Below are 27920 nucleotides of genomic sequence, written 5' to 3'. Positions count from 1 at the left end.
ATGTGGTTTTATTACACCACCTGTCATGATGGATAAACTGATCTTTCCATGAATGCTCCTTATCACCACTGACATTACCCAATGAGACAGAACACAATTCTTAAAATTTAATGAAATTCCAACAGTAAACATTTTCCTATGGGTTTTGGTTTCCAATACCTGCCTATTGGGAGTTAATACTTATTACCTGTTCAACAATTACAGAAAAAACTTTAAAGTTACGAAAAGTTTTGAATTTGAGGTATATAAAGAATAAAGTAGTCAAGATTTCCTTTTACTCAAAAAAATCACTTCAAAGAGTTGACCTCCATGTACAAAAGACAAGATCAATCACATTTATCACTGGACACAAAGAATATTCCAAAGATCTTTAAAAATGGTAATTAATCTCAAAAAGGAAAATTAATTTTAACTTTTATAGTTCATTCATTATCAAGACCATACTTCCTCATTAACAAGGTAATTATGCTATGGATACAAAACATACAGTATTTACACTTAACTGTACAAAATAATTTAATGTTTACAAAAATATTAGAATGTTTAGAGTTGACTGACACAGTCTTAAGTAATCTCTTCTAGAGAAGTATATAGTAAGACCACTAATTTCCATTTCATTTTTTGTTTAATAAGTCAAAGAAAGGATGCTGCAAGGCTTCATCCAAGGTGATTCTTTTCACTGGGTCATATTCTAACATCCTTCGTACCAGGTCAAACAGTTTCTCATGTTCTTCATCATGACAAAGCATAAATTCCTGGGGAAAGAAACGTTTTTGTTTAAGAGATTTAAAATAGTTTTTAAAAACATTTTTTTAAAAACCTTTCATCATCTTCTTTCTTTTACCTTTAATGGTTTACAGCGCCTCCTAACATATCGGCCAGCAGAACTGTGCTCATCCCAGTCTAACTGGTTATGGTGGAAATACTTGCGTTTTCTACGAAAAAAAGAAGTCTGGATCAGTAAGAGTAACAAAAGAGCCACACATTTACTCTACCCCTACTAATAGATGGAAGCATGGACGGCCCTATGTAGACACATAGACATGTGTACAATTTTTAAAAACCTCAGCAATTACATATCAGATCCTTTATAACGCATCTTCCATACTGTTGCACCCTCTGAGGTTTCAGTGCCCCACCTGAGTGGTTCATAAATACCATGCATAGAACGGTGAAGAGGGTTCAGTCCTAGGAGTTCTCCTTTCACTACATGTGGAATGGGGTGGTGCAGCTGTTGGCAAACCACTCAAGTATCTTGTCCAAGGGCAATACAGCTAGCTAGCTAGAAGTATGGAATAAAAACTTCAATTGATAGGACTCCAAAATCAAACTCTTTTTTACTATTCTATTGTTTTTATCAAGTTAGGAAAACATTTATGCAAAGGTTAACTTGAGTGTAAAAAAATACCACCTTTGTTTGCTAGATCACGAGGTAAATTATTTTAAAATTTTGATTTTATGGAAAAAAAACATTCTCAATCGCAAGTCCTTGGAACAAGCAGTAACAACAAAGCTGGGTTTGTGCAGTTTGAATACAGGGCATTGGATGTACCCAAGAAAGGGCTTTCATTTTAGAATGTACCTTGTTTTCTGAATCATGTGTGCTGGTATGGGTCCTAATATTCGTTCCATCATTGCCAGGTGCTCTTTACTATCATGAGTCTGAAACACACAGGAAAAACAAAATTAGCACATTCTCTGTCCCTACATGCACAATAAAGGAAAATACAAGAAAACAGCATGGACACTAAAGGACATTAGACAGCTGCACAGTTGATACTACACTCTGCTTAGAAGATGAACAATACTGAATGAGCTGTATTATCTGTGCAAACCAGTAAAATGGAAGTCTTTCTGATATCCAACAAGGTTCTGCATAGTGGATGACACGTAATTTAATGTGAAACTAACGGAACAATTTCCTTATTTTCATTTTTTGCGCTGCTTACTGAAGAACGAAGGAAGAATACCAGAAAAAAGCTCTCCTCCTTTATTCAGCTACTGACCCCAAAGTGGCCTCCTTTCACCAGTGAATATATGTTACCATCTAATCCCAGGCAATAAAAATATAGTTCCAGTAATTCTCTCCACAATCCTCAGCTCCGTATATGGGAACATGAGTGTCCAAGACGCTGAGATACTAGCTCATAAATGAGGAAAGGTGAGCCATGGATCTAAGTCAAAACTCATGTTCTTAAGTCACATAGTAACAAAACTCTGGCTAAAGGGAAAGAGAGAAAACCACCACACTTACAGCTGAAATGGTGTGCTCTTCAATCAGAAGCTGGCAAACTTTTGTAAAGGTCCAAGGAGTGAATATTTCAGGCCTGGCTAGCCACGGATGATCCCTGTCACATAGTCTTTTTCTTTCATTAAAGCACACATCAAGCAGAATATCATTTGCCAACTCTCAATCTAAAGAGCAGAGGCTGTGTGTAATGCTTTTTAAAAACAACTAGTGTTCCTAGCGCAGTGCTTAACTCATGACAGAAGTAATACTAGCTCCATACTTTTCTTTGGTTTTAAAATATCATAAGTAAGTCTGAAAGATCATCCAGCATCTTGCTGTTTCTGTAATGTGACAACTCAGATGTCATTCATCAGACTGCTCAACTGTTCCTTTTTCAGAGACCACCCCTCAATTTCCTGAGATCCTTGTTTTTAACTATTGTTGGCTTGCTGAATCAAAGCAGCTGAATTTGATACAAGTTCAGTGTCATTTCCTTCAAGAATTAACTCCTCTTTTTGCTTGAGAGATACTGAACAAGCAACAGGTGACTTTATCCAAACCCTGCAAACAGTTTTCACTGAAGAAATTTCAGATTTAATTTTTAATTTTTTTTTATTTATTCATGAGAGACACAGAGAGAAAGAGAGGCAGAGACACAGGCAGAGAGAGAAGCAGGCTCCATGCAGAGAGCCTGACGTGGGACTCGATCCTGGGTCTCCAGGATCACGCCCTGGGCTGAAGGCAGCGCTAAACCGCTGAGCCACCCGGGCTGCCCTGAAATTTCAGATTTCAACAAGAAAACCATTCTCCTGAATAAGAACGTTGATGGGGGAAATAAGCATACACAGACCTCATCTGGAAATGGAAGCCCAGGGTAACGCCCTTGCTCATGTTCTATACAGGACTACAGACAGAAAAGCACTGGCTACAGCACATACTATTTCCTATCACTTGTCAACTTGGAGCCTCTTTTTCTTTCCAAGGAGACTGAGTTCTACATTGATGTGACTGAAGTCCCTCTGCAGGGTTCCCCTGGAGTTCTTTACAACAACAGTGCATCCCTTCAGTCATGTTGACATTTTCTGGAATGTTGACAGTCTGACGGCTATCAATGGTCTTCATTCTCATAGTAGATGCAGCCAAGAGCTAGCTCCACAATTTAAAAAAAAATATTCTGGAGGGTGGAATTTAAAACAGAAGTCTTTCTTGGCTCTCAGCTTAGTACCACAAACCATATACACCCCCTCTAAAAACTGACTGGTCACCATGGTTCTAGGTATCAAACTTGTCTATAAACTAAGAGTACTTTTAACAGGATCTCTGTGGATCAGAAACAGAAACAAGTCTGGTGATAAGCCCCACAAGCAGAGAACACACAATTTTACAACAGCCACCACCTGACTCTTAACTCATGATACTTCTTCTCCATCCTGCATCACCCACTTTCAAGTCAACCTCAACAGTGTGAGCCAGAATGTGCCAAACCTGCATCCCTACCCCTACCAACTCCCCAAACAGATCAGAACACTGATCACATCACAGCCCTACTTAAAAGTTCTTCAATGCCTGCACAACCTAAAGCTTTTAAAAGACTGTTAGATTTCAGATGTAAGTAGAATTTAAGGGAAGAAAGTAGAGACTTAAGTAAGGTTTCCTACTTTTGTTTTGCCCAGTAAGGACTTTAATTAAAAACAAAACAAAACAAAACCAACTACTAACACCTATTATCATTGCATAAAACGGACATTTTAGTACCAAAAACAAACTAAAAACCTAGAGGAATAATCTCTAAATAAATAAAGGTCAGAATGACAAGCGTACAAAATCATTTTTACTTTGGATTAGTCTACATCCTGGAAAACTAACTTCTGGGAAACAAGTACCTTTCAATCCAAAAAGCCCATCATAAGTCAGTCCCTGCCTACTGTCATTTCCCCATTTATACAAGATACTCTGACAGCACTATTTACTGTTCCCTAACTACACATTTATTGGTACAATGTCTTCTTCCTGAGGGGGCCACACACTCCTTAGTTTTCTTACAAATCCCTGATCTTCCTTGTAGCACTGGTTTAAACTTCCTACCTCCTCAGTGACTTTCTTCGAAGAAATAGAACTGTCTATCTTTCCTGGGTTCCCACTACACTTTCTACACTGTCCATGATAGCAAATCAACCACATTAAACTGTGAACTTTCCCACATCTTATCTTTTGCACGACTTCCTTGAGCACAGAGTTGCTGTTTCTTCTTTATACACTTAGTGCCTTGAAATGTGCCTAGGGGGTCATAGTGTAAAATACAACTTATTATTCCTGAATTATTTTATAAAAAGGAATAAGTGGCTTGTTCATGGCCATGCTATAGTCAACATAATTAGAAGTGAATTAAAACTGGCTGCAGTAACATGGTAACATTGCAGTAACATTAATTATGCAGGAGAGCTCAATAAAAAATGGCAACACAAGACAATATGAACCGTGTGTTAAAAATAAAAACTCAATCACATGCAAAATGGACTATGACCATTTACCAAAGAGTTGTTCACCCAATTCTGGTCTTAGAGAAGGATGACCATCTTGCAAATGTAAGTTTTAAAGAAGAACACTACTACACCAACTTTTCAATATGGAAGCCAAAATTTTCACATGCCTTTAACACTGAAAATTAATTATGAAACAGTATTTAGTAAATACATACCTGAAAGACTGTGAAACCAAGGTAATATTCAATAAGAATGCAACCTATACTCCAAACATCACAAGGCTGAGACCAACCTAAAGCTGTAAAAAGAAAAAAAATACACACTTGGTTTTTTTTTTTTTTTCTTTTTAAATTAAGTTATTTGAAAGAGCGAATGAGAGAGTGCAGATAACGGGGGGGGGGGGGGGGGGGGGGGGAATATGCTGAGCAGGGAGCCTACTCAGAACTCAAACCCTAAACTCATGCATGACCTGAGCCCAAAAGCAGATGCTTCACCAACTGAGCCACCAAGGCACCCCCCAAAACACACCTGTATATGCAACAATTTTTAATTGCCAACACACTACACCCTTCCCTACATGTATGCTCTCTTCACCTAGCCCATTTGGGAAAATTGGACAGTAAACTCAGTTTACATTTTTCGTTTTATATTAAATGTTACTCAGTAAATGCTCATAATTCTCCATATCCTTACAACAAACTAGTGCATTAATCTGGGGAGGGGGCATTTTACGTAAAATATGAGAGCGACTAGCAGGATTTTCCACATATAACTACCAATTTGTGCAAATACTCCATATTCTCTGAATTGCATGCAATGGGGAACACAGTCATACCCAGTTCATGGTTGTTCCAGGAAATTTTACATTTTATTTAGTGAATACAGGTTGGTAATCACCCTCAAAATGTAATTACTAACCACTTATCACAGCTTAAAGCCTCAGTTTACATCTTGCCTTAAAATACTACTATAGTTTTACATAAATTATATAAGGATTATAAATAAATATTATAAACAGTTTCATAATAAGCAGAATTAGCCATTTAAAGTTCACAGGGAGGGATCTACTTATATATGTACTTTTCAGGCTGAGTATAATCATACATATTTTCTCCTTCACAATCCTCAATAGCAGTGCTAATCAGGAAAGAATAAAATACCTAGTTTCCTTAAGATTGTACGTAACTGAAAAGGAGAAAAAGAGTAAACCATAGAGCTGTTTTCATTTTGTTAAAGATCAAATATTTAGTAAAATAATAATGTATAAATAAAACCTACTTTAAAAGACATTTCAATTAATTTCAGCAATGTGAAAGGGAAGAAACAACACATTCAAAAACCTTGCCTATGATTTAGTCATCTTATTTACTTATTTTCGGGCTAACCCTCACAGTGCCTATCATTCGAACAAATGGATAACTGAACCTGGGTCTACCTACAGTGACACATAAAAAAAATCTGCAAATGATAGTTCCTTGACCTAAAATTAATGTTTTCTTCTCCAGCCACTCCAATCTCCCAAAGCAGCTTCTCTCCCAAGTGATGTAACCCTTCTTGCCGCTCGCCGGTCTAAACCATCCCCATTCTCTGCCAAGTTAGTGCTCGGACTCTCGAATTCCCCATCATTCACTTCCTTGTATCTCTCTCAACTTTAATACCTGTTCACTACCAACATACAAGACAGGAAACCAACTGCTCTCTGGAATGGCAGCCCCTGACTTCGTCATCCTCTCCAGCCTAATTCTGCCTTAATCCTAAAGATTAATACTCCACAAAAACAAAGAGGACCATACTAATCTCCCAATCTCCCAACCTCCTGATTTCTTTTCCTCAAGGGCAATAACCCCAATTTTGGATTTCTATCAACTATCTAGTCTGGCCATACTTGGAACTGTGTTACTGTAATTACTAAGAATTACTATATTTTATCCAATCTAGGAGGCCATTAACAGCAAGACACATGACTGTTTTATGTACCAATAACAAAGGAAAAATGCCAGTTATTTTGTGTTGTGTTCCTCATGGTAACATGTGGGGGAAATCTGCATCTTAAAACTGAGAACACAGGAAGTTATGTCTTTTTAAGCTCTGAAAAATATCTGTCCACAGACTCTTCATATCATTTCTTTCACCTTCCCTGAAGCCTTTATAGTCCTCAACCATTAATACACTTTCTAAACTACTGTAATACAACAGCTCCTTTCAGACCATACTAAGCAGAAATCCTATCATCATCCATTCCAAGACAAGCTCAAAACGTGTTGTCCAACATGGCTGCCACCAGCCACATGAAGGGCTATTTACACCTGAACACTTAAAATTCAGTTCCTCAGTCCCACTACCTACGCTGCAAGCACACAGCAGCCTACATGTGGCGAACAGCTACCACACTGGATGCTGCAAATATAGAATATTTCCATCACATGGAAAGTTCTACTGACCAGCACTGCATATCTTATGCCTCTACCAAGCTTTCAACCCAAGTAAAAATCTTCAGGGGGCTTATTCTTATTCTGAACTACCAACTCCTGCTACACAAAAAAAGGTGAAAAGTGGAAACAGTCCATAAAAATGTTCTACTACCCAACCTCAGCTGGACCCTTCTTTTGGCTAAAAAGCTTGGTCCATGTAACCATTTCCCAAGAGTACCTGATCTGAACTTCCCCCACTGTCTCCGAGCTCCCAACCCCGACACCTCCCTACTCTATTAACAAGACCTGATCTCTGACATTATGAGTCATAAAATACACACTCCCTTACTGAATTCCCTCTTATTTTAAAACTGAACCATAAAGTCATTTTCTTCTTTAACCTTTCTCACGTTAAGAAGCTCACCTCTTAAGACTACCCTTCTTTCTCCTCGACCTCCATCTGCCAACCAGACCTTTAGCACTTCTATAGCACCATGCTTTTGTGACATGAAAGTAAGTATCCCCATTATCCCCATCACTTCACATTGCTGCAATATACATTGCCGACAGAACTTGCCCTTTTATGATCTAAGATTAGCTTGTTTAAAAAAAACAAAAAACCACCAAACCAAACAAAAACAAAAAAACTACTATTTGGGGCACCTCGCTGGCATAATCAGTTAAGTGTCCAACCCTTGATTTCAGCTCAGGTCTTGATCTCAGGGATGGGAGTTGGGAGTTCTGCACTGCGCTCCATGGTGAGCGTGGAGCAAGCATACATACATTACTTATATAAAATAAAAATTAAAAACAAAACAAAACAAAACCACCACCACTTTCAATGTCCTTACAGATGGTATCACATTTTTCCCATTCAGGAAGTTTTTATAGCAATGTCCAAACCGTCTTTCTTAGGATAGATAATATTTTCTGTATGTGTACAGAAAATCACACTCATCCCTAGTAAACCATTTTTTTTGGGGGGGGGGGGATCTTTTCTTTTAATTACAGTATTAGGAAGGGTGGTGTCAAAAAAAAAAAAAAAAGAAAGAAAAAGAAAAAAAGGAAAGGTGGTGTCTACTGACCCAGAATGACTTCTGGAGCTCTGTAATGCCGCGTAGATACCAAAGTACTATGATGCTCATCGTCATATGTTGCACTTCCAAAGTCAACAACTTTGATATCTGTGTTTTTTAGTGTGCGTTCATCACGTTTCTAGAGAAATACAGTTGAGTCAACATGAAGATCAGTAAAGACATATAATACTTTATAGTTCTTCAAAAGGCTTGCACATGAATTATCTTTTTGATTTTTAAAATAACTCCATGAGAAAGGTAGAGAAGAATTATCCTTTTTAGATTAAACATCAGGATATAACCAGCATCAGAAGTGAAAATTCCTCATTCAAGGATCACCAAGCTAAATTAATTTAAAAAACCACCAACAAAATTAAAACAAGTCTTTAACTTACCATTTTAGAATTATATTTGACTACATAATCAGACTTCACAAATAAAATATTTTCAGGCTTCAGATCTGTATGGGTTAATTTATTATGATGCAAAACTATAAGAGAACAAAAAGACACTATTAGTTTCACTTACATATTTTATCTATATTGGGGGAAGTAAGGATTAGCAGTGGATATAGGAGTTTCATCTTTACCTGTAACGTGTATTTTTAGTGACAATGTTGTGAAATGTCGTTGTATAATGAAAGCTTTAAATTTTCTGGTGTTTAAAGTTTATCAAGTATACTTACAATTTATAGACTGGCAGATCTGATATGCCATCTGCCTGATGTGGTCAATTTGAAATGGTAGAAAGCTATTTTCTTTAATGAAATCATAGGTACTAAGTCCCAGTAGTTCAAACACAATACAAACATGACCATGATGATCAAACCATTCTAGCATCTGGACACATCGGCTAAAATAGATCAAAATAAAAACAAGTCAGTTCACAGAATTCTGATTATTTGAAGCAATATGATGGATCACAGTTCAAGTTTATACTTACAAGACACTATTGGGATCAGTACTATTTAAATGTTCCAATACTTGGATTTCTGAACGAGCTGCTTCACGGTATCGACCTACATTTTTTACAATTTTCACTGCTACGTGTATGCCATCCCTTAAAAACAAAATTAAGGTGAAAAAGATATATGTACAAAAGTAGGTTGAAGATATGTGTCCTCTAAAACATAACCTTACTGAATATTAATTACTGTTATTTTTCTAAAAGAGTCTTTCAGGGCATCCTGTATCAGATTCCATATAATACCTTTTCAAAACGTTCTGAGAAAACATTTTATAGAGGTTAAATACTTACAAATTTTAATGTTTCCAGAATTTTAAATTTACCTAGATTTTAGACAAAAATTAAAAAAAAAAAAAAAAAAAAGACAACGATAAACACAAAACCTCCAACAGAATATGCTACTGCTGAAAGCATTTGCTCATTCACCAGAACAGACCCACCCTATGCCAGAGGGTACATAGGTATTAGCGATGGAAGACAAGGTTCGCCCCTATGTACCTCAAAGTCTAGTGGAAAAAAGACACATGAACAGCTTACAAGGTTATAAGTACTTCGTATGAGCTACCATATAGCAAAGAGATGAGAGAGACTAACATGTAGGGGGTTAGGGGAGCTCAAACTTATTCAAAGAAGAGGTGACACATGACTGAGCCCTGAAAAATAGCTGCCAATCTGTAAGATTTGGGAAGAAAGAGGAACACGTTCAAATATAGGAAATACCATCAGTTAAGTCAGGAAGCCGAGAAAATGTTTAGCACATTCACTGATTCAAGTAGGTAGAAACAGCTAGCGTAGGGCATAAGATTTAGACTGGTGTATCTGTAATACTTCCTAAAAAGTAACATGTCACAAGTGATCTAGAGGAAATGGATTTCTAAACCTTCCAATTCCTTTTGTCTTCTTTATAAATCTGATTTTCCTGAAGCTGTATCAACATTCAAGCCTCTTTTTTTTTTTCTTTTTTACTATGGCCCTTCTACCTTACACAAGAGAAAACCTCATACACCTCTAATTAGTATATTAAGGTATGTGCCCAAGGGACACCGGGGTGGCACAGTCTGTTCAGCAGCCAACTCTTGATTTTAAGCTCAGGTCATGATCTCAGAGTCACAAGATCAAGCCCAAAGTCAGGCTTGGTGGTCAAATCACAAGAAGTCTGCTTGAGATTCTCTCTCTCCTCTGCCCTTTCCCTCATGCTCTCTCTCTTGCTCTCAAAATAGATAAATCTGTAAAAAAATCTTACAAAAGGATGTGTCCTACAGCTATAAAAAAAAAAAAAAAATCTTTGCGGCAAACAAATTTTTCTAGTGGCAGGATAGCAAACCTTTTTCCCAACTCAGGTGGTCCCCAATTCACTGTTTTCAACAAAGCCCCAGTCAAATTGTGAGTTGATAATTAAAAACTTATTTTGATGGTATCTCCCTATGACACTTGGCATATATCTCAAGGCTTCAAAGAGCTGCTATGAAACCACTGTGACAAACCTCCTTCTAGTCTTATCTACCATATGACCAAGTTTTCTCAGTGCTTATACCTCTATGAATGAAAAGTTACTAAAGCTGTTATCTAACACTACTACAGTAATTATACTGCACTGAACAGCTGTATACCTTCAACTTACATGTTACATCATCTTAAAAAAAAAGAAAAATGCTACGTCATCTTAAAAAAAAAGAACACATTTAATATTAAGCACTTAAGGCATGCTATGAATACGTGTACTCCTTTTTTAAAAGTCCCAACCAACCCAATAAAAGACATATTTCCAAATAACTTTTATATTTAAGTCCAATAAGTATCAAAATTTGCCAAAGATTTGTACTTGATCAACTGAATACCTCAAACACTCATTTTGGAAACTTCTAACAGTATTTCAAAATATTTCAAAATTTCACTTTACGTTCAGATTTTTGTTGCAGAAAAGATAGGGTGATAATAAAAGATACTTAGAGTAATATATTTTATGGAAAACAGAATAAAAGTAACTTCAATAACAAAACATGTTTAAGCATTTAAAAAGAACTGGTTCATGGTAACACTAGTAGGTATATTAAGTTGCTATAGTATTTAGATTCCCTCAAATACATTTAAAGACAAAAGTTTTTAAAAACATATCAATGTTTAAATAAGGAGGAAATCACATCCTTCTCAACTATTTTACGATGAAAAATTTTAGATGTCAATTTAGAGATGTGCAATTGAACTATAAAATTGTTTTAAAGAGGTTCACTTACAAAAAAAGCTTGCTTAAAAAAAAAAAAAAAAAAAAAAAAGCTTGCTAACTATAGAACAGAGACCCTGGAGGAAAATGTTAAAACAAGACACAGGGGGGTCAAATCAGAAAGCATTTAGTATAACACGTTAAAGAATTTGGATTCTATTCTGCAGGCTTTAACAGAATTTCTTTATAGTTAAGAAGCTAACTCTAATATGCAAATATAACCCTTTGGCAATAAAGGTTTTTGTTGTTTTTGTTTTTGTTTTTTGCCATAGAAACTTTTATTTCATGAAGCTTAAAGAAACAATATACAAGATCTGCAGGGTACGGAGCACAACTGTGATAAAATGAAATTCTTCTACTGGTACTTAGTACTTAATTGCAGAGTTCCTTTCCAGTGGTAATTATGGATCATTCCAAAATAAAGCTAGAAGATTCCAAAACCTTTTACTTTTATTTTTTAAGATATATTGATTTATTTGAAGGGGGTGGGGAGAGAGAATGTACGTGAGCAGGGGGAAGGGAAGGACAAACAGACTCCCGGCTGAGCAGGGATCCTGATGGAGGCTTGATCCCAGGAACCTTAAAATCATGACCTTGAGCCAAAGGCAGACACTTAAACAACTGAGCCAGTGCCCCTAGTAGGTTCCAAAACCTTTAATTTTTTATTTATTTAATTTTATTTTTTAATTTTTAAAAAGATTTTATTTATTCATGAGAGACAGAGAGAGAGAGAGAGGCAGAGACACAGGCAGAGGGAGAAGCAGGCTTCATGCAGGGAGCCTGATGTGGAACTCGATCCAGGGTCTCCAGGATCACACCCTGGGCTGAAGGAGGCGCTAAACCACTGAGCCACCTGGGCTGCCCTCCAAAACCTTTTAAACGGAAGATGTTCCCTTCAACTCCCTTAACTACACTCCAGGGCAGACTGCTTTTTGCTAGGTCATTTCTTCCACTGTGCAACTTTCAGATCAGGAATACATGTTTTTGACAAAGATGAGACAGGCTTTAGTTTTAGTGTCTCTGCTACTCAAAACTAAAGCAAAGCACTCTAAATGTCATTTAAGGGCCAAGGCCTAAGTTCTGGGAAATCCCTTCACTTGAAGACCCACTTTAATAAATGCCATCTGATAAAATTAGTTGGTTTTTTTAAGATTTTATTTTATTTATTTATTTATAGTTGTTTTTTTAAGATTTATTTATTTATTTATTTATTTATTTATTTATTTATTTGATGGGGGGGGCGGGGCAGAGACACAGGAGGAGGGAGAAGCAGGCTCAATGCCGGGAGCCCGACGCGGGACTCGATCCCGGGACTCCAGGATCGTGCCCTGGGCCAAAGGCAGGGACCAAACCGCTGAGCCACCCAGGGATCCCTAAGATATTATTTTTAAGTAATCTCTATACCTGTGGTGGGGCTCAAACTCACAACCCCGAGATCAAGAGTCACACACACTCCACTGAATGAGCCAGCTGGACACCCCCGAATTTGTCAGCATTCTTGATCAAAATCCATACTCATGGTAAATAACCAAACACAGCCAAGAAATTTCAGATATTTACTCCACCCAGAAAAACACATGGCTACTACTTAAAATACCATTTCATCTAAATTAGGGATCCTTCCCCTCAAGAAATATCAGGATGTTCAAAAAAGAAAAAAACAACTTACATGCCATGATCAATGCACTCTACGACTTTGCCAAAGGCCCCTTCACCCAAAGTGTCCACGATTTCATCTAAAGTAAGGGAGGAGAAAGAGGGGTAAGTACCCGAGGACAAATCATCTAGTTATTCAAACAATGAATACTTAAGTGTGGAATATTTTCAAATGATCTCTATCAAAGCATAACTAAGGTTCCAGCACTCAAATTATTTTATTTTCAGCTGCTACAAAAACAATTAGATAGAGCTATCTTTCTTGCTCTAATCTCAAATTCCACTGATTATTTTGGAACTTTAGAAATATTTAAATTCTACAGAAAAGAAGAAATACAAAAGAACAAACAAACCCACAAAAAACAAAACAAAAAAGCAATGAAGAGTTCTTTAGCCCCCCGCTGACAAACTATTCTTAAAAAGATTATTCTGTCTGCAAAGTTAAAAAAGTGTTGAAAAATATTCTATACATCTTGCTCTTAGAACGTCTCCACTTTGACAGATCAGGTGACCCTCCTCATCATCCTCTATACTCCTGGATCTTTTCCTTCGGTGGCTCTTCTGGAACGGCAAGTGGGCAGCACCAAGATCGTCCAGCCAATCAATATATCAGAGTGAATTCAGGGCAGAATACGCAATTCATTCAGCGGGGAGATATTCAGGCATTCAGATAAGCACCAGGCCACGAACAGTTGGCAGGAGCAATTTCAAATTCAGTCCCCAGAAATTCACAGGGCACAGTTTATGTTACAGAAGAAAAACATGGCAAGGAACAGATTTTCAGATAAGATACTTAAAGTGGCAATAGAAAAAAAACAACACAATTGTCTCTTTAAAATACTGATTTAATTGAAGTCTGAAATTTAAAGAATGCAATGTCATGATCTACTAATCTCTTGCTATAAAATAGCATATGCTGTGAATTGAGATGTCTAGATGTCAGGAAAGGCTTTAAAATGTCAGGATTAGCTGAAATTGTTTATTTAGCAATATTTTAAAATATACATAATTAAAGTAAAAGGGGAAATAAATGCTAGTTAATTTCAATGTTCAATCTAATCAAAGCTAGTTCTACTAAAGAAAACTTGGGGAAGAAAACAATTTATTCAAAGTTTACTGATTAAACAAACAAGTGAAGATGTCTCAGTGTAAAAAAAGGCACGCTTTTGGCTAATGCATTTTCCATTTAGCACCCATTTCAGAATTTCAATGGAACTAGCTATGGATAATGATGCACTGTGCTCTGGGACTTCCCTACGTAGAGAATAACAGTTAAGCATCCATCAGTGCAACATTCTAGATTAGTATCCAACTATCAGGAAAATGGCTTCTTCTAAAGTGTTTAAAAAAAAAAAAAAAGTTTAAAATGAAAAAAAAAAGATGGGTGCTTCATCTTTTCATAAAATTATATAACAAAACAAAAATATTTTTAATACTAAAATCAAGAACTCATGATCTGGACTGCAGAAAATGAGTAAATGTGGGCAAATGAAGGCTACCTAATAATATAGATTAGCTATGAGAATTGGATGTTTAAGAATTCAAGTAATATAAACACAATTATAATATATCCATATAATATTATATGTATATATACACTTTTTCAAAACTTACTGGCTCATTAGGAGCTTTTACACACAAATAAGCATCCACCCAAAATAAAACAAAATCAATCATACCGAACGTGACTGATGACTTGAACAGTGTCTATTACGCTTCCTTTTAGGACTGCTTCTCCTGCTTCGGACCGAAGATTTACTGCAGTGGACTCGATAACCGCTATCAACGTCTCTGTGATAATGTCTAGGAACATAGCCTTCGCAGTAGTCATTTCTGTATTCATCAACGTATCTCCGATCTCGATAATCTCTCTCATTCAAGGACCTTGCTTCTAAATAATGACTGCAAACACAGTAAAGGATTTCAAATCATTCTCTTCATTCTGCTACAGTGTGATTCAAACATAACATTCTCTCAGTAATTCTCGGTTTAAACAGCTAGCTCAATAAAAGAAAAAAACCTCAAACTGATGATTAGAGCTTATACTTATCTCACAAATTTAAAGACAAAATTTTGCCTTAACCGAACAAGCAAGTTCACATTCTCCATCAGATAGACTTCTATCAAATATCTCGTATCAAGGAACAAAGCTTGAGTCAATTACGTTATGTTCAGGGTTTACTTAAGTGTCCCTTTATCTTTTAAAGTTAAAACCAAAAATTCACGAAACTGCTCTTCTGAAATTTATCCGTCTTATGATATATGCATCTGTAACTAGGCTTGCTTTCTTTCCACACAGAGCCACACACAATCAGAGGCAGGCAAAACAGGATTCCTTTCTCTTTTAATGTAAGTGAATTTATGTCTGGCACACACAGAATGCTTTCATGAAAGGTGTACTGGAGCTAAAAGGAATCTTACATATATTCCAGCCCTTTCATTTTACAGATCACTAAATTAAGATCCCTAGAAGGAAAGTAATTTGCCATAGTTGTAGAGCACTTTCTAACTGCTATTATATGGGCCAATTTTACTACACATATCACCCATCCCATCTCCTCTCTTTGTATTCCTAGCTTCCTGTTTTTCCTTTTTGAGAAATAGAAAACACCACTTTTGAAGGTTGCCTCATGTGTCAAAGACATTAAAATATATTCCCCATAAATGAAAAAAGGATCTTGTAATTGCTTGCCCAGGATTACAAAACATCCACCCGCACCACCCTATTTCCCTTTCCATTTTTAATTTCCTGTCATTCCTGCTTGCAAAATACTAAAAAAATCTACATGGGAAACCTTATCCTAGTGCCACAGTGCTTATTAACTTCTGAATCTATCAATCTCTTTAAAAATCTGATGAAAGAGCTAGGGACCCTCTCCCCTAAAAAATGCACAAATGCATAAACAAAACTCTGGCAAGGAATTTCATAGAGGTCACGGACCCCAGGAAGTCAACAGATCGCAGTTAAGTAGCCTTGGTCTGATGGAAAGAAAAGGACATAGATTCAATTGGCCCAGTTTCCCGTCCCCCTCTCTACCTGGGATGGTGTCCTCTTCAACAGAGTGCGAAGCTTCAAGAGGGATGCACATGGAGCACTGAGGGAGAGAGGGGACACCTGCCCAGTCAGACAAATCGGCTAAAAGAATCCTGACAAGCAATGGAGTGACAGATGTTGACTAGCTGCCCTCACCAACCTCATTATTTTTCCCCAGAATATGCTGTGCTCTTTTTCCCAGGGGCTGGTTTAGGCAGAAATAAAAGGGAAAGCATCTCTAAACTCCTACTCAACAGAGTTGGCATCAAATCCAGGCTAGGGAAATGGAGACCCCCATCCCCTCTCCCTTTCCCCAATTTCAATCTTAAATTCTAGAAACAACTCAGAATATTAGGATGTGGGTCTAGGTCAAGGACCTGATCACCTGGCTTCAAACTGTCAGCGAGAGATCTACAATACAATGTGCTAGGAATTACCACACTCTTAAAGGCATCCTTTTTAATTCTGTAAGGCATCCTTTCCATAAAAGTCCAAAACCTATCAGAAAAAAACTAATAATCTTTAGCTGGAATAGTGCATCAAATTAGAGCTGCAGATAACCCATAAACAATATACAGACTAACAAACATGAGGTGAAGTAAAGCCATGAGGATAAACTAGAAAGATGAGGAACCTCTTCAATCTATAACAACCAAGCCTTAGAGATTACATAAACAAAGTCTATAGAATTATAAAGGCTATGTATGGACAAAGTGGACAAGATGAACAGATTGATTTAAATTCTCAAAATATTCACTCAATGTCCAGTGAATATTTCACTGTTGTCCTTCAAATTAGCCAAGACTAATGAGGCTACGGGCATTCGTTTTTATTTCCACACAGGTCCTGTGGAAGATAAAAAAATATATATAAGGCAAAATCCTTGCCAACAAATGAACAATTTGAGATTATTCACATAAAAACAAAACTCAACAATGCAGGAAATGCTGAAAGGTTACATGAATACTTAGGATCATAGTGTGGGTGGAAAACTCAAACTGCTTAAAACGGTCAGGGAAGACTTCATAAAAAAGCAGCATTGCATCTTAAAGGCAGGTCAAGATTTAGACAAAGTAGAAAGTAGAAGAAATGCCAGGGGAGAAGAATGGCATATTACCATCTCACATTTACAGATCACTTGCAGCCATAACGTCCCGGGAGATAAACTGTCTACATATTACCCAGGAAACAGTATGTACACAATTACAGCAAGACCAATTTTCCATGTAGGGGAATGAACAGAGCCAAGTAAGTTAGCTGGGAACAGATCATGCAAATCTGGCATGCCAGGCTGAGTTTAAGAAATAGTGTTTCACAAAGGGTGGTCTGCTTATAACAGTAATATCAAAATAGGGAATTATTAAAACTGAAGATCCCTAGGCCTCAGGTTATACTGAATGAATCTATATCTGGTAATATGCATTTTAAACATACCTCTGAGGCGATTCTATTCATACTCAAGTTTGAGAATTATCAGTTTAAGAATTCATACTCTAGGTTACATGAGGAGACACTTAAGAACTTTTACCTCAATATATAAAAGCATTGTTATAGCCACACCAGTCTTCGTAATATACTGTACAGAACTAATTAAGCCTGTAGCAAAGGAGACCAATTATAGGCTACGGGCAAAAGACAAATTGGGAAGAAAACCCTTTGCAATATGTATGAAAAGGTTAAAAAAGTTGATATACAATAAAATCAGTAAGATACTGAAATAGATAAAATAGGTATTGGACAAACTAACTAAAAACTTAAAAAATTCAAATTAAGACAAAATACCATTCCTGGCATTTCAAAACGCCAGAGTGGTAGGAGCATGAAAGAGCATGTAGATCACGAAAGAGCAAAGAGTTGTAGAACTTGGTACAAACTTTCTAGAAAAAGATATGACTATGCAGCAAGAGCTTTATGAGTTCACACACTTTAACTTAAAAATATCCTTCTTAGAATCTATTTCCAGGAAATAACCAGAGCCAAAGACTTATAAAGAAAGATTTTTTAAGAACAAATAGAAATAATGGGGACTAGCAACCTATTTAGGTTGACTTACAACCTAAAGGTTGTAAAGAAGGTTGTAAACCTTCTCTACAGTTTACGGTTTTCATTTTTTTTCAATAATTTTATAAAAAACACTACTGTAAAGATTTTAAACCTTCAAATATTAGAATATTCCAGATTATAGAGAGCAATTACCATGAGACACCTCTGGTGCCAATGTCAAAACAGCTGTTGGCCTGGTTAACTGGACTGATATAGTATCATGTTTACGTAGTTAATTGTGAACATGAAAACTGTTCATTACTTAAGTCACTTCCTTCCTACATATACAATGAATAATAATCTATCCATTATTTACCATGACGTTAAGCTTACAGGGCATTTTGTATTTGTAACAGAAGAGTACAGATGTTTCTCTACAGTGTTTTAATTAGCTCAGGTCACTGAAATCCTGGCATAAATCCTCCCTCTTCCCCCTGTGACAGTATGTGATGAAGAAAGATTAGTCTGCAATGACTACCAATAAACTCACTGTTCCACAGAACAAGTCTGTTTTAGCATGGAGAAGGAAAAATATTACATACTCTTTTTTAAAGTAACCCCAGCTGGCTAATTTAGAAAGCAATCTGGTAAACAGTCTCAATGGAACATCTGTACAAAACGAGAAAACATAGAACCAACAAAACAAATGAGAAAGGGAAGTTAATGGAAGACGGACTGGAGGAAATGCTACTCACCTAGCCTTTCTTTAATCCTTTGGGAACTTTAAAATTCCTTTATTTCTATATAAATATTACCTCCAAATTTTACACAGTAAGCATAATTAAACAGGACACATGCCATTGAAAAATTTTTATTGAGACCCTTTCCTAAATTACTGGTTCTTACAATAAACAAGCTCCTAAAAATCCTACACACCCCCAGTGGCTATATCTACAAATATAACCCATGGAACAGTGTCCGTGACTGATCCCCCATGCACTTTACCATTCCCAAACAGCACATGCTGGTTTTCTTCTCATCTGGATGAACTCTCCCAAGCCCTCATCGTCTCTCATTTGTAGAACCCTAAATGAGCACCCAAAAATACCTATCTCCTCCTGCATACAAGTTAAAAGCACCCACTGGACATCCTATCGTCACTACTACTAACCCGTTTGTGTGTCTTACAGCCCCAACTACATTATTGGCAACTGGGACTCAACCATCTCCCACCACTCCCAGATAGACATCGATAAATAAGAGTAAGAACTGTTTTGTTCACCACTGTAGCCTCAGCACCTACACACTGTCTAGTTTATAAAAGGACCTTGATAAGCATTTTCTGAATATTTGTTGATGGAATTATACAACAATCTGACAGAATAAAGCTACTTAATCTAATAAGAAATCATTAAAACTAGTTTTAAGATATTACTAATTCAAAAGTAATTTACCAATCAGATTCTTTAAACTGGTGATGGGGTTTACAATGTCTGTTCTCTTGAGTACTACTGTGGGACCTCCTCTTCCGTTTGTGACTCCCACTGTAGCTTTCATGTCCCCAGCTTTCTCTGCTATCCCAGTCAGGGCAGTGAGTTCTTTTGGAATGCCGCATCTGTTAACAGAAGGGAAAAGTGAGTGGAGACTATAAATGGCTATGTTTAGTAAATAAAACATTACACGGTATTTAAATACAAACACTCAACACATGGGCTCACACAGGTTCTAAAATCTTTGTAAGTAAAAAAATAAATAAGTAAATAAAATCTTTGTAACTGATGTTTCCTAAGGCATGGGGCACCATTCTATGGTATGTCAGATGACTGTAAATAGCATACAGATCTAGTACCAAATGATGCAGAACACTGAGAGACCTTAATAATACATCTTCTTTCAATTTTTCTTTCTTTCTCTTTCTTTCTTTCTTTCTTTCTTTCTTTCTTTCTTTCTTTCTTTCTTTCTTTCTTTCTTTTTTTTTTTTTTTTTTTTTTAAAGATTTTATTTATTTACTTGAGAAAGGCAGAGACACAGGCAGGGGAGAAGCAGGCTCCATGCAGGGAGCCTGATGCGGGACTCCAGGATCATGCCCTGGGCCAAAGGCAGATGCCAAACCACTGAGCCACCCAGGGATCCCCTCTTCTTTCAATTTTTCTAAGTAAATACTCAGTTTGGTGTTTATCTTCAACTTCCTAACTGCCACTGTAAAAATAGTTAAAGAGCCAGGATTCAGGCTTAGAACCTCCAGTAGACAACAATATCTAGCTAGAAATTAATAATCTGGGGAGTTTTAACTCATTTTTATTACCTTTAAGATTTTAAGTAATCTCCACATCGAACTTGGGGTTTGAACTCTCAACTCTGAGACCAAGAGTCACAAATTCCATCGACTGAGCCAGCCAGGTGTCCCTTACCTTTTTATAATAAGTGATCTCCTAATTAAGTTATTAATATGGTTTAAGAAAACATTAACTTCTATGAGCTATTTTAAAAATACGTTAAAAAATTTAAAAAAGAGAACTATGTTAAGTGTCGTACAGCTTTGGAAAAATTCTGTAATCCAGACAACTGAAGTCAGAGAAACACTTAGGGACATTAAATATAGGTGATGACATTGTTTTAAAGGTAAACATTATTAAAAAAAAAACAAAACACTAAGAGAGTTCCTTTTTTTAATCTCAGAATGGCTCCAAGCTACAGGGAAAAAACTAGGACGTGAATAGAACACAGAATTCAAACGGAGAAACTGAAAAGCAAAACAAAGATTTTTTTATAAACTCATTTTCTCTATCCAAGAACTTTATCTTCATATCATCTCGCAATTAGTCCTAAAATGAAAACATAATTGCTGTACATACATCCGGGATGACTGAAGAAACCAATCTACAAGGATGCATATGGTCACGGTGAAATCAGATGAGGACAGTGCAATTCCCTGATTTCCTGCCTCAATCTACAACTTCTAATGCATAGGTTCCTTTCAGGCTCAGGGTGAAGGACCTGAGACACCTCATTGGGTGTTCCAACAATGTAATCACTATCTGCTGCTCCCCATCTGAATTCTTTTACAAAGCAGTTAAGTTTTTAACAGTGACATCCAAACTGCTGAAAGGATGAGTTTCACAACTCAAGAGCTAAAAAAAAAAAAAAAAGGTAAAACAGAGCAAAACCAGCTTTGTTTATGCCTTTAACTTCCAAATGACTTAAGTAACAAGCAAACAAATCAAGGAAAAATTTAAATGATTTCAAATGGATTAAAATAAGACTTGAAAGGCAGCTGCAATTCTCCTGGGAAGTATTCCCTAAGAAAATATTTGTATCATGCTTTTTGCTTAAAAAAAAAAAAAAAGAGAAGAGAGGGCACTGGTCAGGTAAATCGAATTATTAAGTGAGCATTCCAGTTTGATACAATTACCTCAAAATGGGAAACTGAAATGACAGTACAAATTAACTTGAGGCAAAGGACAACAGAAAAGCCATCTAAAAAAATTTGTATTTCTAGTGGAATTCTTCCAGACCTTCCTTTAATCACCCCAATTGTCTTTTAACCACATCAGCAACTCTTTAAAATAGCTTAGTTAAGCATTCTTAAATCCCAGCCAGCAAAATTACATTTGATGACTGAGGATTATTATTATGACTCTCCATTATTACTGCAGTTTTTACAAGACATATCTACTCTAGTTTGTGGGAGTGCCTCCCCCCCTTCTGTCAGTCTGCTAAAACCAGCTCACCGCTAACAAGGGAGAATTGTACAATCGCAGAGGAAGAAGCAGGCTCCCCAGGGGGAGGACCCTGGGATCACGCCCTGAGCCAAAGGCAGATGCTCAACTACTGAACCACCCAGGCGTCCCGATTTTTTCATTTCTCCAGTTAAGGTCTACTACTTTAAATTTAATTCAGGTGTTAGGAAGTTTTCCCCTCCTAATGTTCAGAAACACCGTCTGAGGCGGCAAAGAATCCCAGGCCTGTATGTTACAGCTAAAGTTCCTTCACATCCACACACAAGAAGGAAAAAAAAAAAACAACTGTAATTATTACACTACCTTCAATTAATAAAAAACCTTTTATGTCAGAATCACCGCATTATCTTTCACTGGAAACCTCGGACACAATGGATCCACCTTAGAAATGACTCTCTGCCTTTCATACCCCACAATTTTACGTTATAACTATGGCTTGTAAACATCCAAACAGGTTACAGTTACGATTAGACGGCTCCAGGCCTGCACTAGGTGGGTAACGGGGGGGTGTGCACGGGGCACAATCACACCAGGACGGCTGTGAAGCAACACCGGGCAGGGTGGCCAGGTCAGCTTGCGCTCAAGGATAACGTGACGCGGAAGTATCAGAAACGCCGAGAGCGGCGCAGCGACAGGAGGGCCGGGCCGGGGGCGGGGGCGGGGGCGGGGCCGGCACAGCCCCTCCCAGTCTCCACCGCTCCCGAGCACGAGCTCAGGGCCACCACCTGGGCTCACGGGCAGTCCCCACCCCCTCCGCCCCGCCCCAGGCACCCGGCCAGGGCCTTCGGCGCACTGGCAGTCAAGGCCGGCGGTCCGGACTCCGGGAAGCCCCCGGGTCGCTACCCGCGCGCGGCAGCCACCGGGCACAAGGAGGCTCGCCTCGATCGCCGGCTACACAAGCCCTACGGACCGCTCGCCAAGGGTCTTCCTCACGGGTCCGCGCTGTCGCCGGCGGCGCGAGCGGCCGGGGCCCCCGGAGACCAGTCAGCGGCAGGACCGCGGCCCCGCCGCCTCAGCGCTTCAAACCTACAGGGCACCTAAACAGCCCGAGGCTGTAAAGGCCACCAGCGGGGCTGTGCGCCCCAGACACCCCGACCGCCCAAGGCTCCGCACCGGGTCGTCTCTCCGACACCTGGCTTCGAGACTTCAGACTGAACACGGCCCAGCCCAACCCACCCAAAGCCTCACCTCCGCAAAACCAAAAGGCCCTCTGGCCGAGAAACGTCGCCAAACCGCCGTCTTCTCTCCGCAGCCACTGCGACAAACACCCTACAAAATGGCGGCAGCGCCGTCTCCTCACAACCCCCAGGCGGCCTCTAGCGCCACCTACGTCGCGCGAACGCGCCTGCGTGACAGAGGCTCGCGCGCTCCCGCCGCTCGCGTAAGGGGCGGGGCCCCTGTGGCGTCCAGGGCCGGGCCGGCCTTCCGCACTGCGGCTGCGCGGCTCAGGCGAGGCCCCGCCCCGACGCCTGGTGGGGGTGGGGGTGGGGTGCGGGGAACCTTCGGTTGTTTTCATCGCGCCGGGGTGGGGGTGGGGGTGGGGACGCGGGCAGAGGGGCGGAGTATGGAGGAAATCCGGAGGAAATACCTGTGCCCGGCACTAACCCGGTAGCACGCGTCTGCTCCTTCAGGTGGAATTGAGGGCGGCTTCCCCCTCCGCAGAGGCGGAGCCAGAGCCAGAGCCAGAGCCAGAGCCAGCCGCGGCCCCGTTTCCCGTTCGCTCTCTGGGGCGGACCGCGCCGTGGCTCTCGGGCTGCCGTCCCTCCATCCCTAGAAAGTGCCAACAAGCAACAGCTAAGCCCCAAACCTGCTCTGTGCAGGTGCTAGGGGCAGTTCAGAGAACAGGAGACGAGGAGTCCAGCCTCCCTGGAGCTTCCTACAATGGAGTAGGGCCGAGAAAGAGGATGTCTCCGAAAACAAGCTCAGGGTGCCTTCTCCTTTTGAGGCCCATGCTTCTAATCAGAAGAACACAACAAAGAATGAGGAAGCTTCAACGGAGACTCCGTACAGCGTTCTTCCTGTTAGGGCCCCTGCCTCCTGGGCAGATGGTAGCTGGAAAAGTTCCCTAACGATGCCCCCATTTTCGCGAGTTTCATTTAACCGAGGCAGAGTAACGTTTGAGAGCTAGTGAGCATCTCTTAAAGGGCTTATCTCGAAGTATTTTGCAGTTCTGAGAATCCCTAGACCGTTTCCAACTCTGAGTGGGTAGAGAAAAGAGAACCAGTCTAAGCCCTAAGAAACATTTCAAAGGGAAGAAGAGCCTGAGAAGGAATGATCAGGAGAGGAGAACCAAGAGCATGGTGTCAGAGAAAGCACGGGGGAGAAGGGCTTGAATGAAGGAAAAGCTTTCAGCGCCAAATGCAGGGAAGGGGTCAGGTACCCTAAGTACTGGAAAGTGTCAAGGGGATTCTATACTCTGACAAGGATTCACTGGGTAAAAAGGAGAGCCGGAAATCAAATTTAGGAGAGCGAAGTTGGATGGTTATGGGCATAAACTCAATAGTGTGTGGAAGATCTGAACTCTTGTATATTGTTAGGTGAAAGGAAATCACTGTAATTTCATGATCTGATATCCTTGGAAACTTGTGTCACCTACTTAAAATAAATTGAGTTGTAATGGAGATTGTACCACAGCCTTCAAGAAGTGAAGTTGAAAATACATCAATTCTCACGAAGATTGTGCCACACTTCAAGGAAGTGAAGAAATTGAAAAGATAATTGGAAAATTGGAGGTGAAAATTCTTGATGCTTTAGAATGAAACAGACAATATTATTCAAATCTAAAAGAGCCAACATTTCTGTATCTACAAGTTTAAATCTTGCCCATCCTTCCACATCCATCTCTAAAATTCTGTCCTTGACTAGATCATTTCCCAGCCATTACCCTGCTCTTGACTACTCCAGTTAGAGATAAGGTCCTAAAACAGGTGGCCACAGCCTACTGATGTGCCTGGAGCCATCAAGGTATATCAGCCAATTTTGGAAAAAATTGGAATTTACTGGTTCTACAACTGATTGCACATACTGTTTCAGGGACATTTATCAGATGAAATGTTGAACTGAGTGGACTGGGCCATCTTGCAAGGTAAAGTGGGGCTCGGCTTGCTGCATATATAAAGGCATAAATTGAAGCTGGCACCAAAGAAAAGTTGCTTTTTTTTTTTTTTTTCTTTTTGCTGTAGCATGAGGCATATGAGGCATCTTTGTCTCAAGAGACTATAAGAGAATGTGGTCAGGATAGTGCACCGTTGTGTTCAAACAGCAACAGCAACAGTGTTGCAAGGTAGCCTAGTAGAGGGGCATCTGGGTAGCTGGGTCAGTTGGGTGTCTGACTCTTGATTTCAGCTCAGGTCATGATCTCAGGGTTGTGGGATCCAGCCCCGCTTAGTGCTCCACACTGAGCGTGGAGTCCGCTTGTCCTTCTCCCCTAGCCCCTCTCCCAATTGCATTCATGCTCTCTCTCAAAATCTTAAAAGAAAAGTCAGCTAAGTGGAAAGGCACCTACAGAGGCATTTATAGACATCACAGAATAGTGTTACCCAATAGCAGGGTCTGCTTTGTACTTGCCACTATTTGTTTTAGTGTCATTTTGAGTTTTTAAACTCCAGAGTGCCACCAAGGAGACTCATACTTGACAGTATAGAGTGATCAGATAAGGTTGAGAACATCCTGTGACTAGTGTCTCTATTACATGTAATACAGCACGATGGTGTTCCCAATTGCTCTCTATGGCTTATGTGCTTTGACTGGAGACAAGGATTTGATTTATATTGTCTTTGGTATTTCAGTGCTCCAAACCCAATGCCTATTTGTAGGTTATTTACATAAGCTGCTTTTGGCCATTTTACTCAGTTGGTTTAAATTGGATTAAATAAAAGTAGGAATTTACTCTCAGACACCCATCTAACTGCCAGTTAGTATAATAATCTTACATGGTACCTCAACCTCTTTCTATTTAGTTACTATTAAGTCAGTTACCTGAAAATAAACACCCTTTGGTCAGAAGACTTAATGAAGTCTAAATTTCTGTGAATCTACTACCAACACTGGAAAAACTGCCTAATCCAGTAGCTTCATTTCAATGCAAGAACACATATGCCCAAGAAAACCTTAAGTTAACTTGCATACGTGTTCTTGCATAGAAATGAAGAAAATCTTAGTTTTGAAAAGCAACCAGAGGAATATTCTTGTATAGTCTGGCACAGATATTCTATGTGCTTAACCTCAGACATAGGAAACAGTCATCTCTGAGAACAGAGCTCCAGAGAAAAAGTCTAAACTGTTGCATAAATTAATTTTAACAAAATCTTAGTGTCTCTATAGAGAAATGTGAAGACATAAACAATCCTTTACAGTTATAACCTCTGGTTTAAGTTGCCTATTACTGATAATTACCATTGTGTACTCAAATTTTTCATTCATGTTTAGCTATCAAATATCCACTAAGTAATTAAATAACCACCGTATATCCATAATGTCCTAATTTAATCATCTAAACAATACCCTGTAAAGTGATTGATCTTTGGTATTTGCTCTAGGTCACAGTTATCAAGTATTAGAACTAAGATTTAGTCTTAGGCTTTGCTTGCTCTGAAGTACTTTGCATTTAACCATTCTGCTAACTGCTTCAACTCCTTACAACAAAGTACATAGCAACTTACTTTACTTAGTCCTTATGGAAAATATGCCGAGTCCATCATTCAGCAACACCAAAGGAGTTTGTCTTAAAAAAAAAAAAAAAAAAAAAGCCAAGCCACTTTCCACAGTGATATATCATCGAGAGCTGCTCATGATGAAACAATGGGTCAGTTTTATCTCCAGCACATCAGGATCATGAAAGGCCTCAGTGTGCCTCATTCACTGTTCAATAGGAAGTCACAAAGGACTCTCCTGCATCCCACGTTCCTCCAGTGTCTCCTGATGCTGGTTGTGAGGAGATTCACACAGCACAGGATTATTAAGCAGGATTCAGTCCCATCAGAAAATGCTAGAAGAGTTCCCTGCTACACAAAACACTTGGCCTAGTGTATATGAGGAGGGGCGTAAAAGGGTGCTGGAAGGTGCTAGAGGGACTAGGATAGGCTGGTATTTCCAATCTCCTTGTAAATTTTCACTGCTTCCAATGAAAAGGCTTTGGAGCCAGGTTAATAAATTACTTTCTCAACCCCCACTTGCCAATAGTCTCAACTGTCAACCATCCAGTAAGCCATTGCAGGGAAAATATATTTACCTAAATCCTAAATATCTTGCAAACATTGTAGAACCCTACGTAAAATGTGTAATACATATTCGTCTTCAAGTCTTCTGGAGTTAACCCTTTCTTTTAATGTATAATCGTCAAGTTCCTATGTCATGTACTTATGCCACACACTGACCTAAGTACTAAGGATACAAAAGTATACAAGACAAAGTACCTGCCCTTATACAGCTTAGATTCCAGTGGGGGAGAGAGAAAGAAACTAGAATAAAATATTTCAACTTTTTTTTTTTTTTTAGATTTATTTATTTTAGAGAGTGAGATCAAGGGTGGGGGACAAAGGGAGAGGGAGAAAGAATCTTCAAGCAGACTCCCTGCTGAGTGTGCAGCCTGGCACAGGGCTTGATCTCAGGACCCTGAGCTGAAACCAAGAGATGGATGCTTAACTGACTGAGCCAGCCTGGTGCCCCCAAATACTTCCACTTCTTCAAGCCTTTTAACAGAGTTAGCCAGGGATGCTTGGGTGGCTCAGTTGTTTAAGTGTCTGATCCTTTTTTTCAGCTCCAGTTATGATCTTAGGGTTGTGAGACTGAGCCCACATTGGGCTCTATGCTGGGCATGGAGCCTGCTTAAGATTCTTTCATCACCCTCTGTCCCTCCCCTTCCCAATAAAACAGTTACCCAAAGGCAGATCACTTAGCAATTCTTACAATTACCATTCAAGTGCCTCCAGCTACTGCATAAGCCAATGTTTCACCTCAACCTGAACCTCATCCCAGTTCACCACCAGTGAGAGTTTTTTCCTAGATCCAAAGGCAGTATCCTTTTTTTTTCTAGTTCATCACCTTTGTCTCCACTAGAAGCGGTGTTAAAGGGACATCTTTGCCCTATTCCTGTTTGTAAAGTGAATGCTTCCAAAGTTT

At 39.0% G+C, this 27920-nt stretch overlaps 1 protein-coding gene across 7 annotated transcripts; it reads right to left on the bottom strand.

The window, feature by feature from the left end:
- Positions 1-92: 92 nt before the first annotated feature.
- On the bottom strand, positions 93-26592 carry CLK4 (CDC like kinase 4). Of its 7 annotated transcripts, none has more exons than XM_072840560.1 (13): positions 26462-26592; positions 19515-19675; positions 14723-14945; positions 13514-13604; positions 13057-13123; positions 9143-9259; positions 8886-9052; positions 8596-8690; positions 8210-8339; positions 4929-5011; positions 1583-1662; positions 845-935; positions 93-755 (listed from the first exon to the last, which is right to left on the bottom strand). In XM_072840560.1, exons 2-13 carry the CDS (start codon positions 19673-19675, stop codon positions 615-617), a joined length of 1446 nt encoding a protein of 481 aa, XP_072696661.1. In that variant the 5' UTR covers positions 26462-26592; the 3' UTR covers positions 93-614. The 7 variants fall into 7 exon arrangements, with proteins under 7 accessions (XP_072696661.1, XP_072696660.1, XP_072696667.1 ...); XM_072840559.1 differs by lacking the exon at positions 26462-26592 and adding an exon at positions 22989-23175; XM_072840566.1 differs by lacking the exons at positions 13514-13604; positions 26462-26592 and adding exons at positions 16081-16138; positions 22989-23073.
- Between the last annotated feature and the right edge of the window lie 1328 nt (positions 26593-27920).

The sequence above is a fragment of the Canis lupus genome, chromosome 10 (genome assembly GCF_048164855.1).
Source record: "Canis lupus baileyi chromosome 10, mCanLup2.hap1, whole genome shotgun sequence".
NCBI lineage: Eukaryota > Metazoa > Chordata > Mammalia > Carnivora > Canidae > Canis > Canis lupus.
Note: the sequence above shows the minus strand (reverse complement) of the source record. Positions and strands in the feature narration are given on the sequence as shown.

What these genes read in the sequence shown, in the direction of transcription:
- CLK4 (XM_072840560.1), bottom strand. Translation starts at nt 19,675, where the DNA reads ATGCGGCATTCCAAAAGAACTCACTGCCCTGACTGGGATAGCAGAGAA. An exon ending in CAGTTTAAAGAATCTGATTG is followed by an intron (nt 14,946 to 19,514) that starts GTAAATTACTTT and finishes CTGTGTTTGCAG; the next exon opens with TCATTATTTAGAAGCAAGGT. An exon ending in GATCTGCCAGTCTATAAATT is followed by an intron (nt 8,691 to 8,885) that starts GTAAGTATACTT and finishes GTTCTCTTATAG; the next exon opens with TTTTGCATCATAATAAATTA.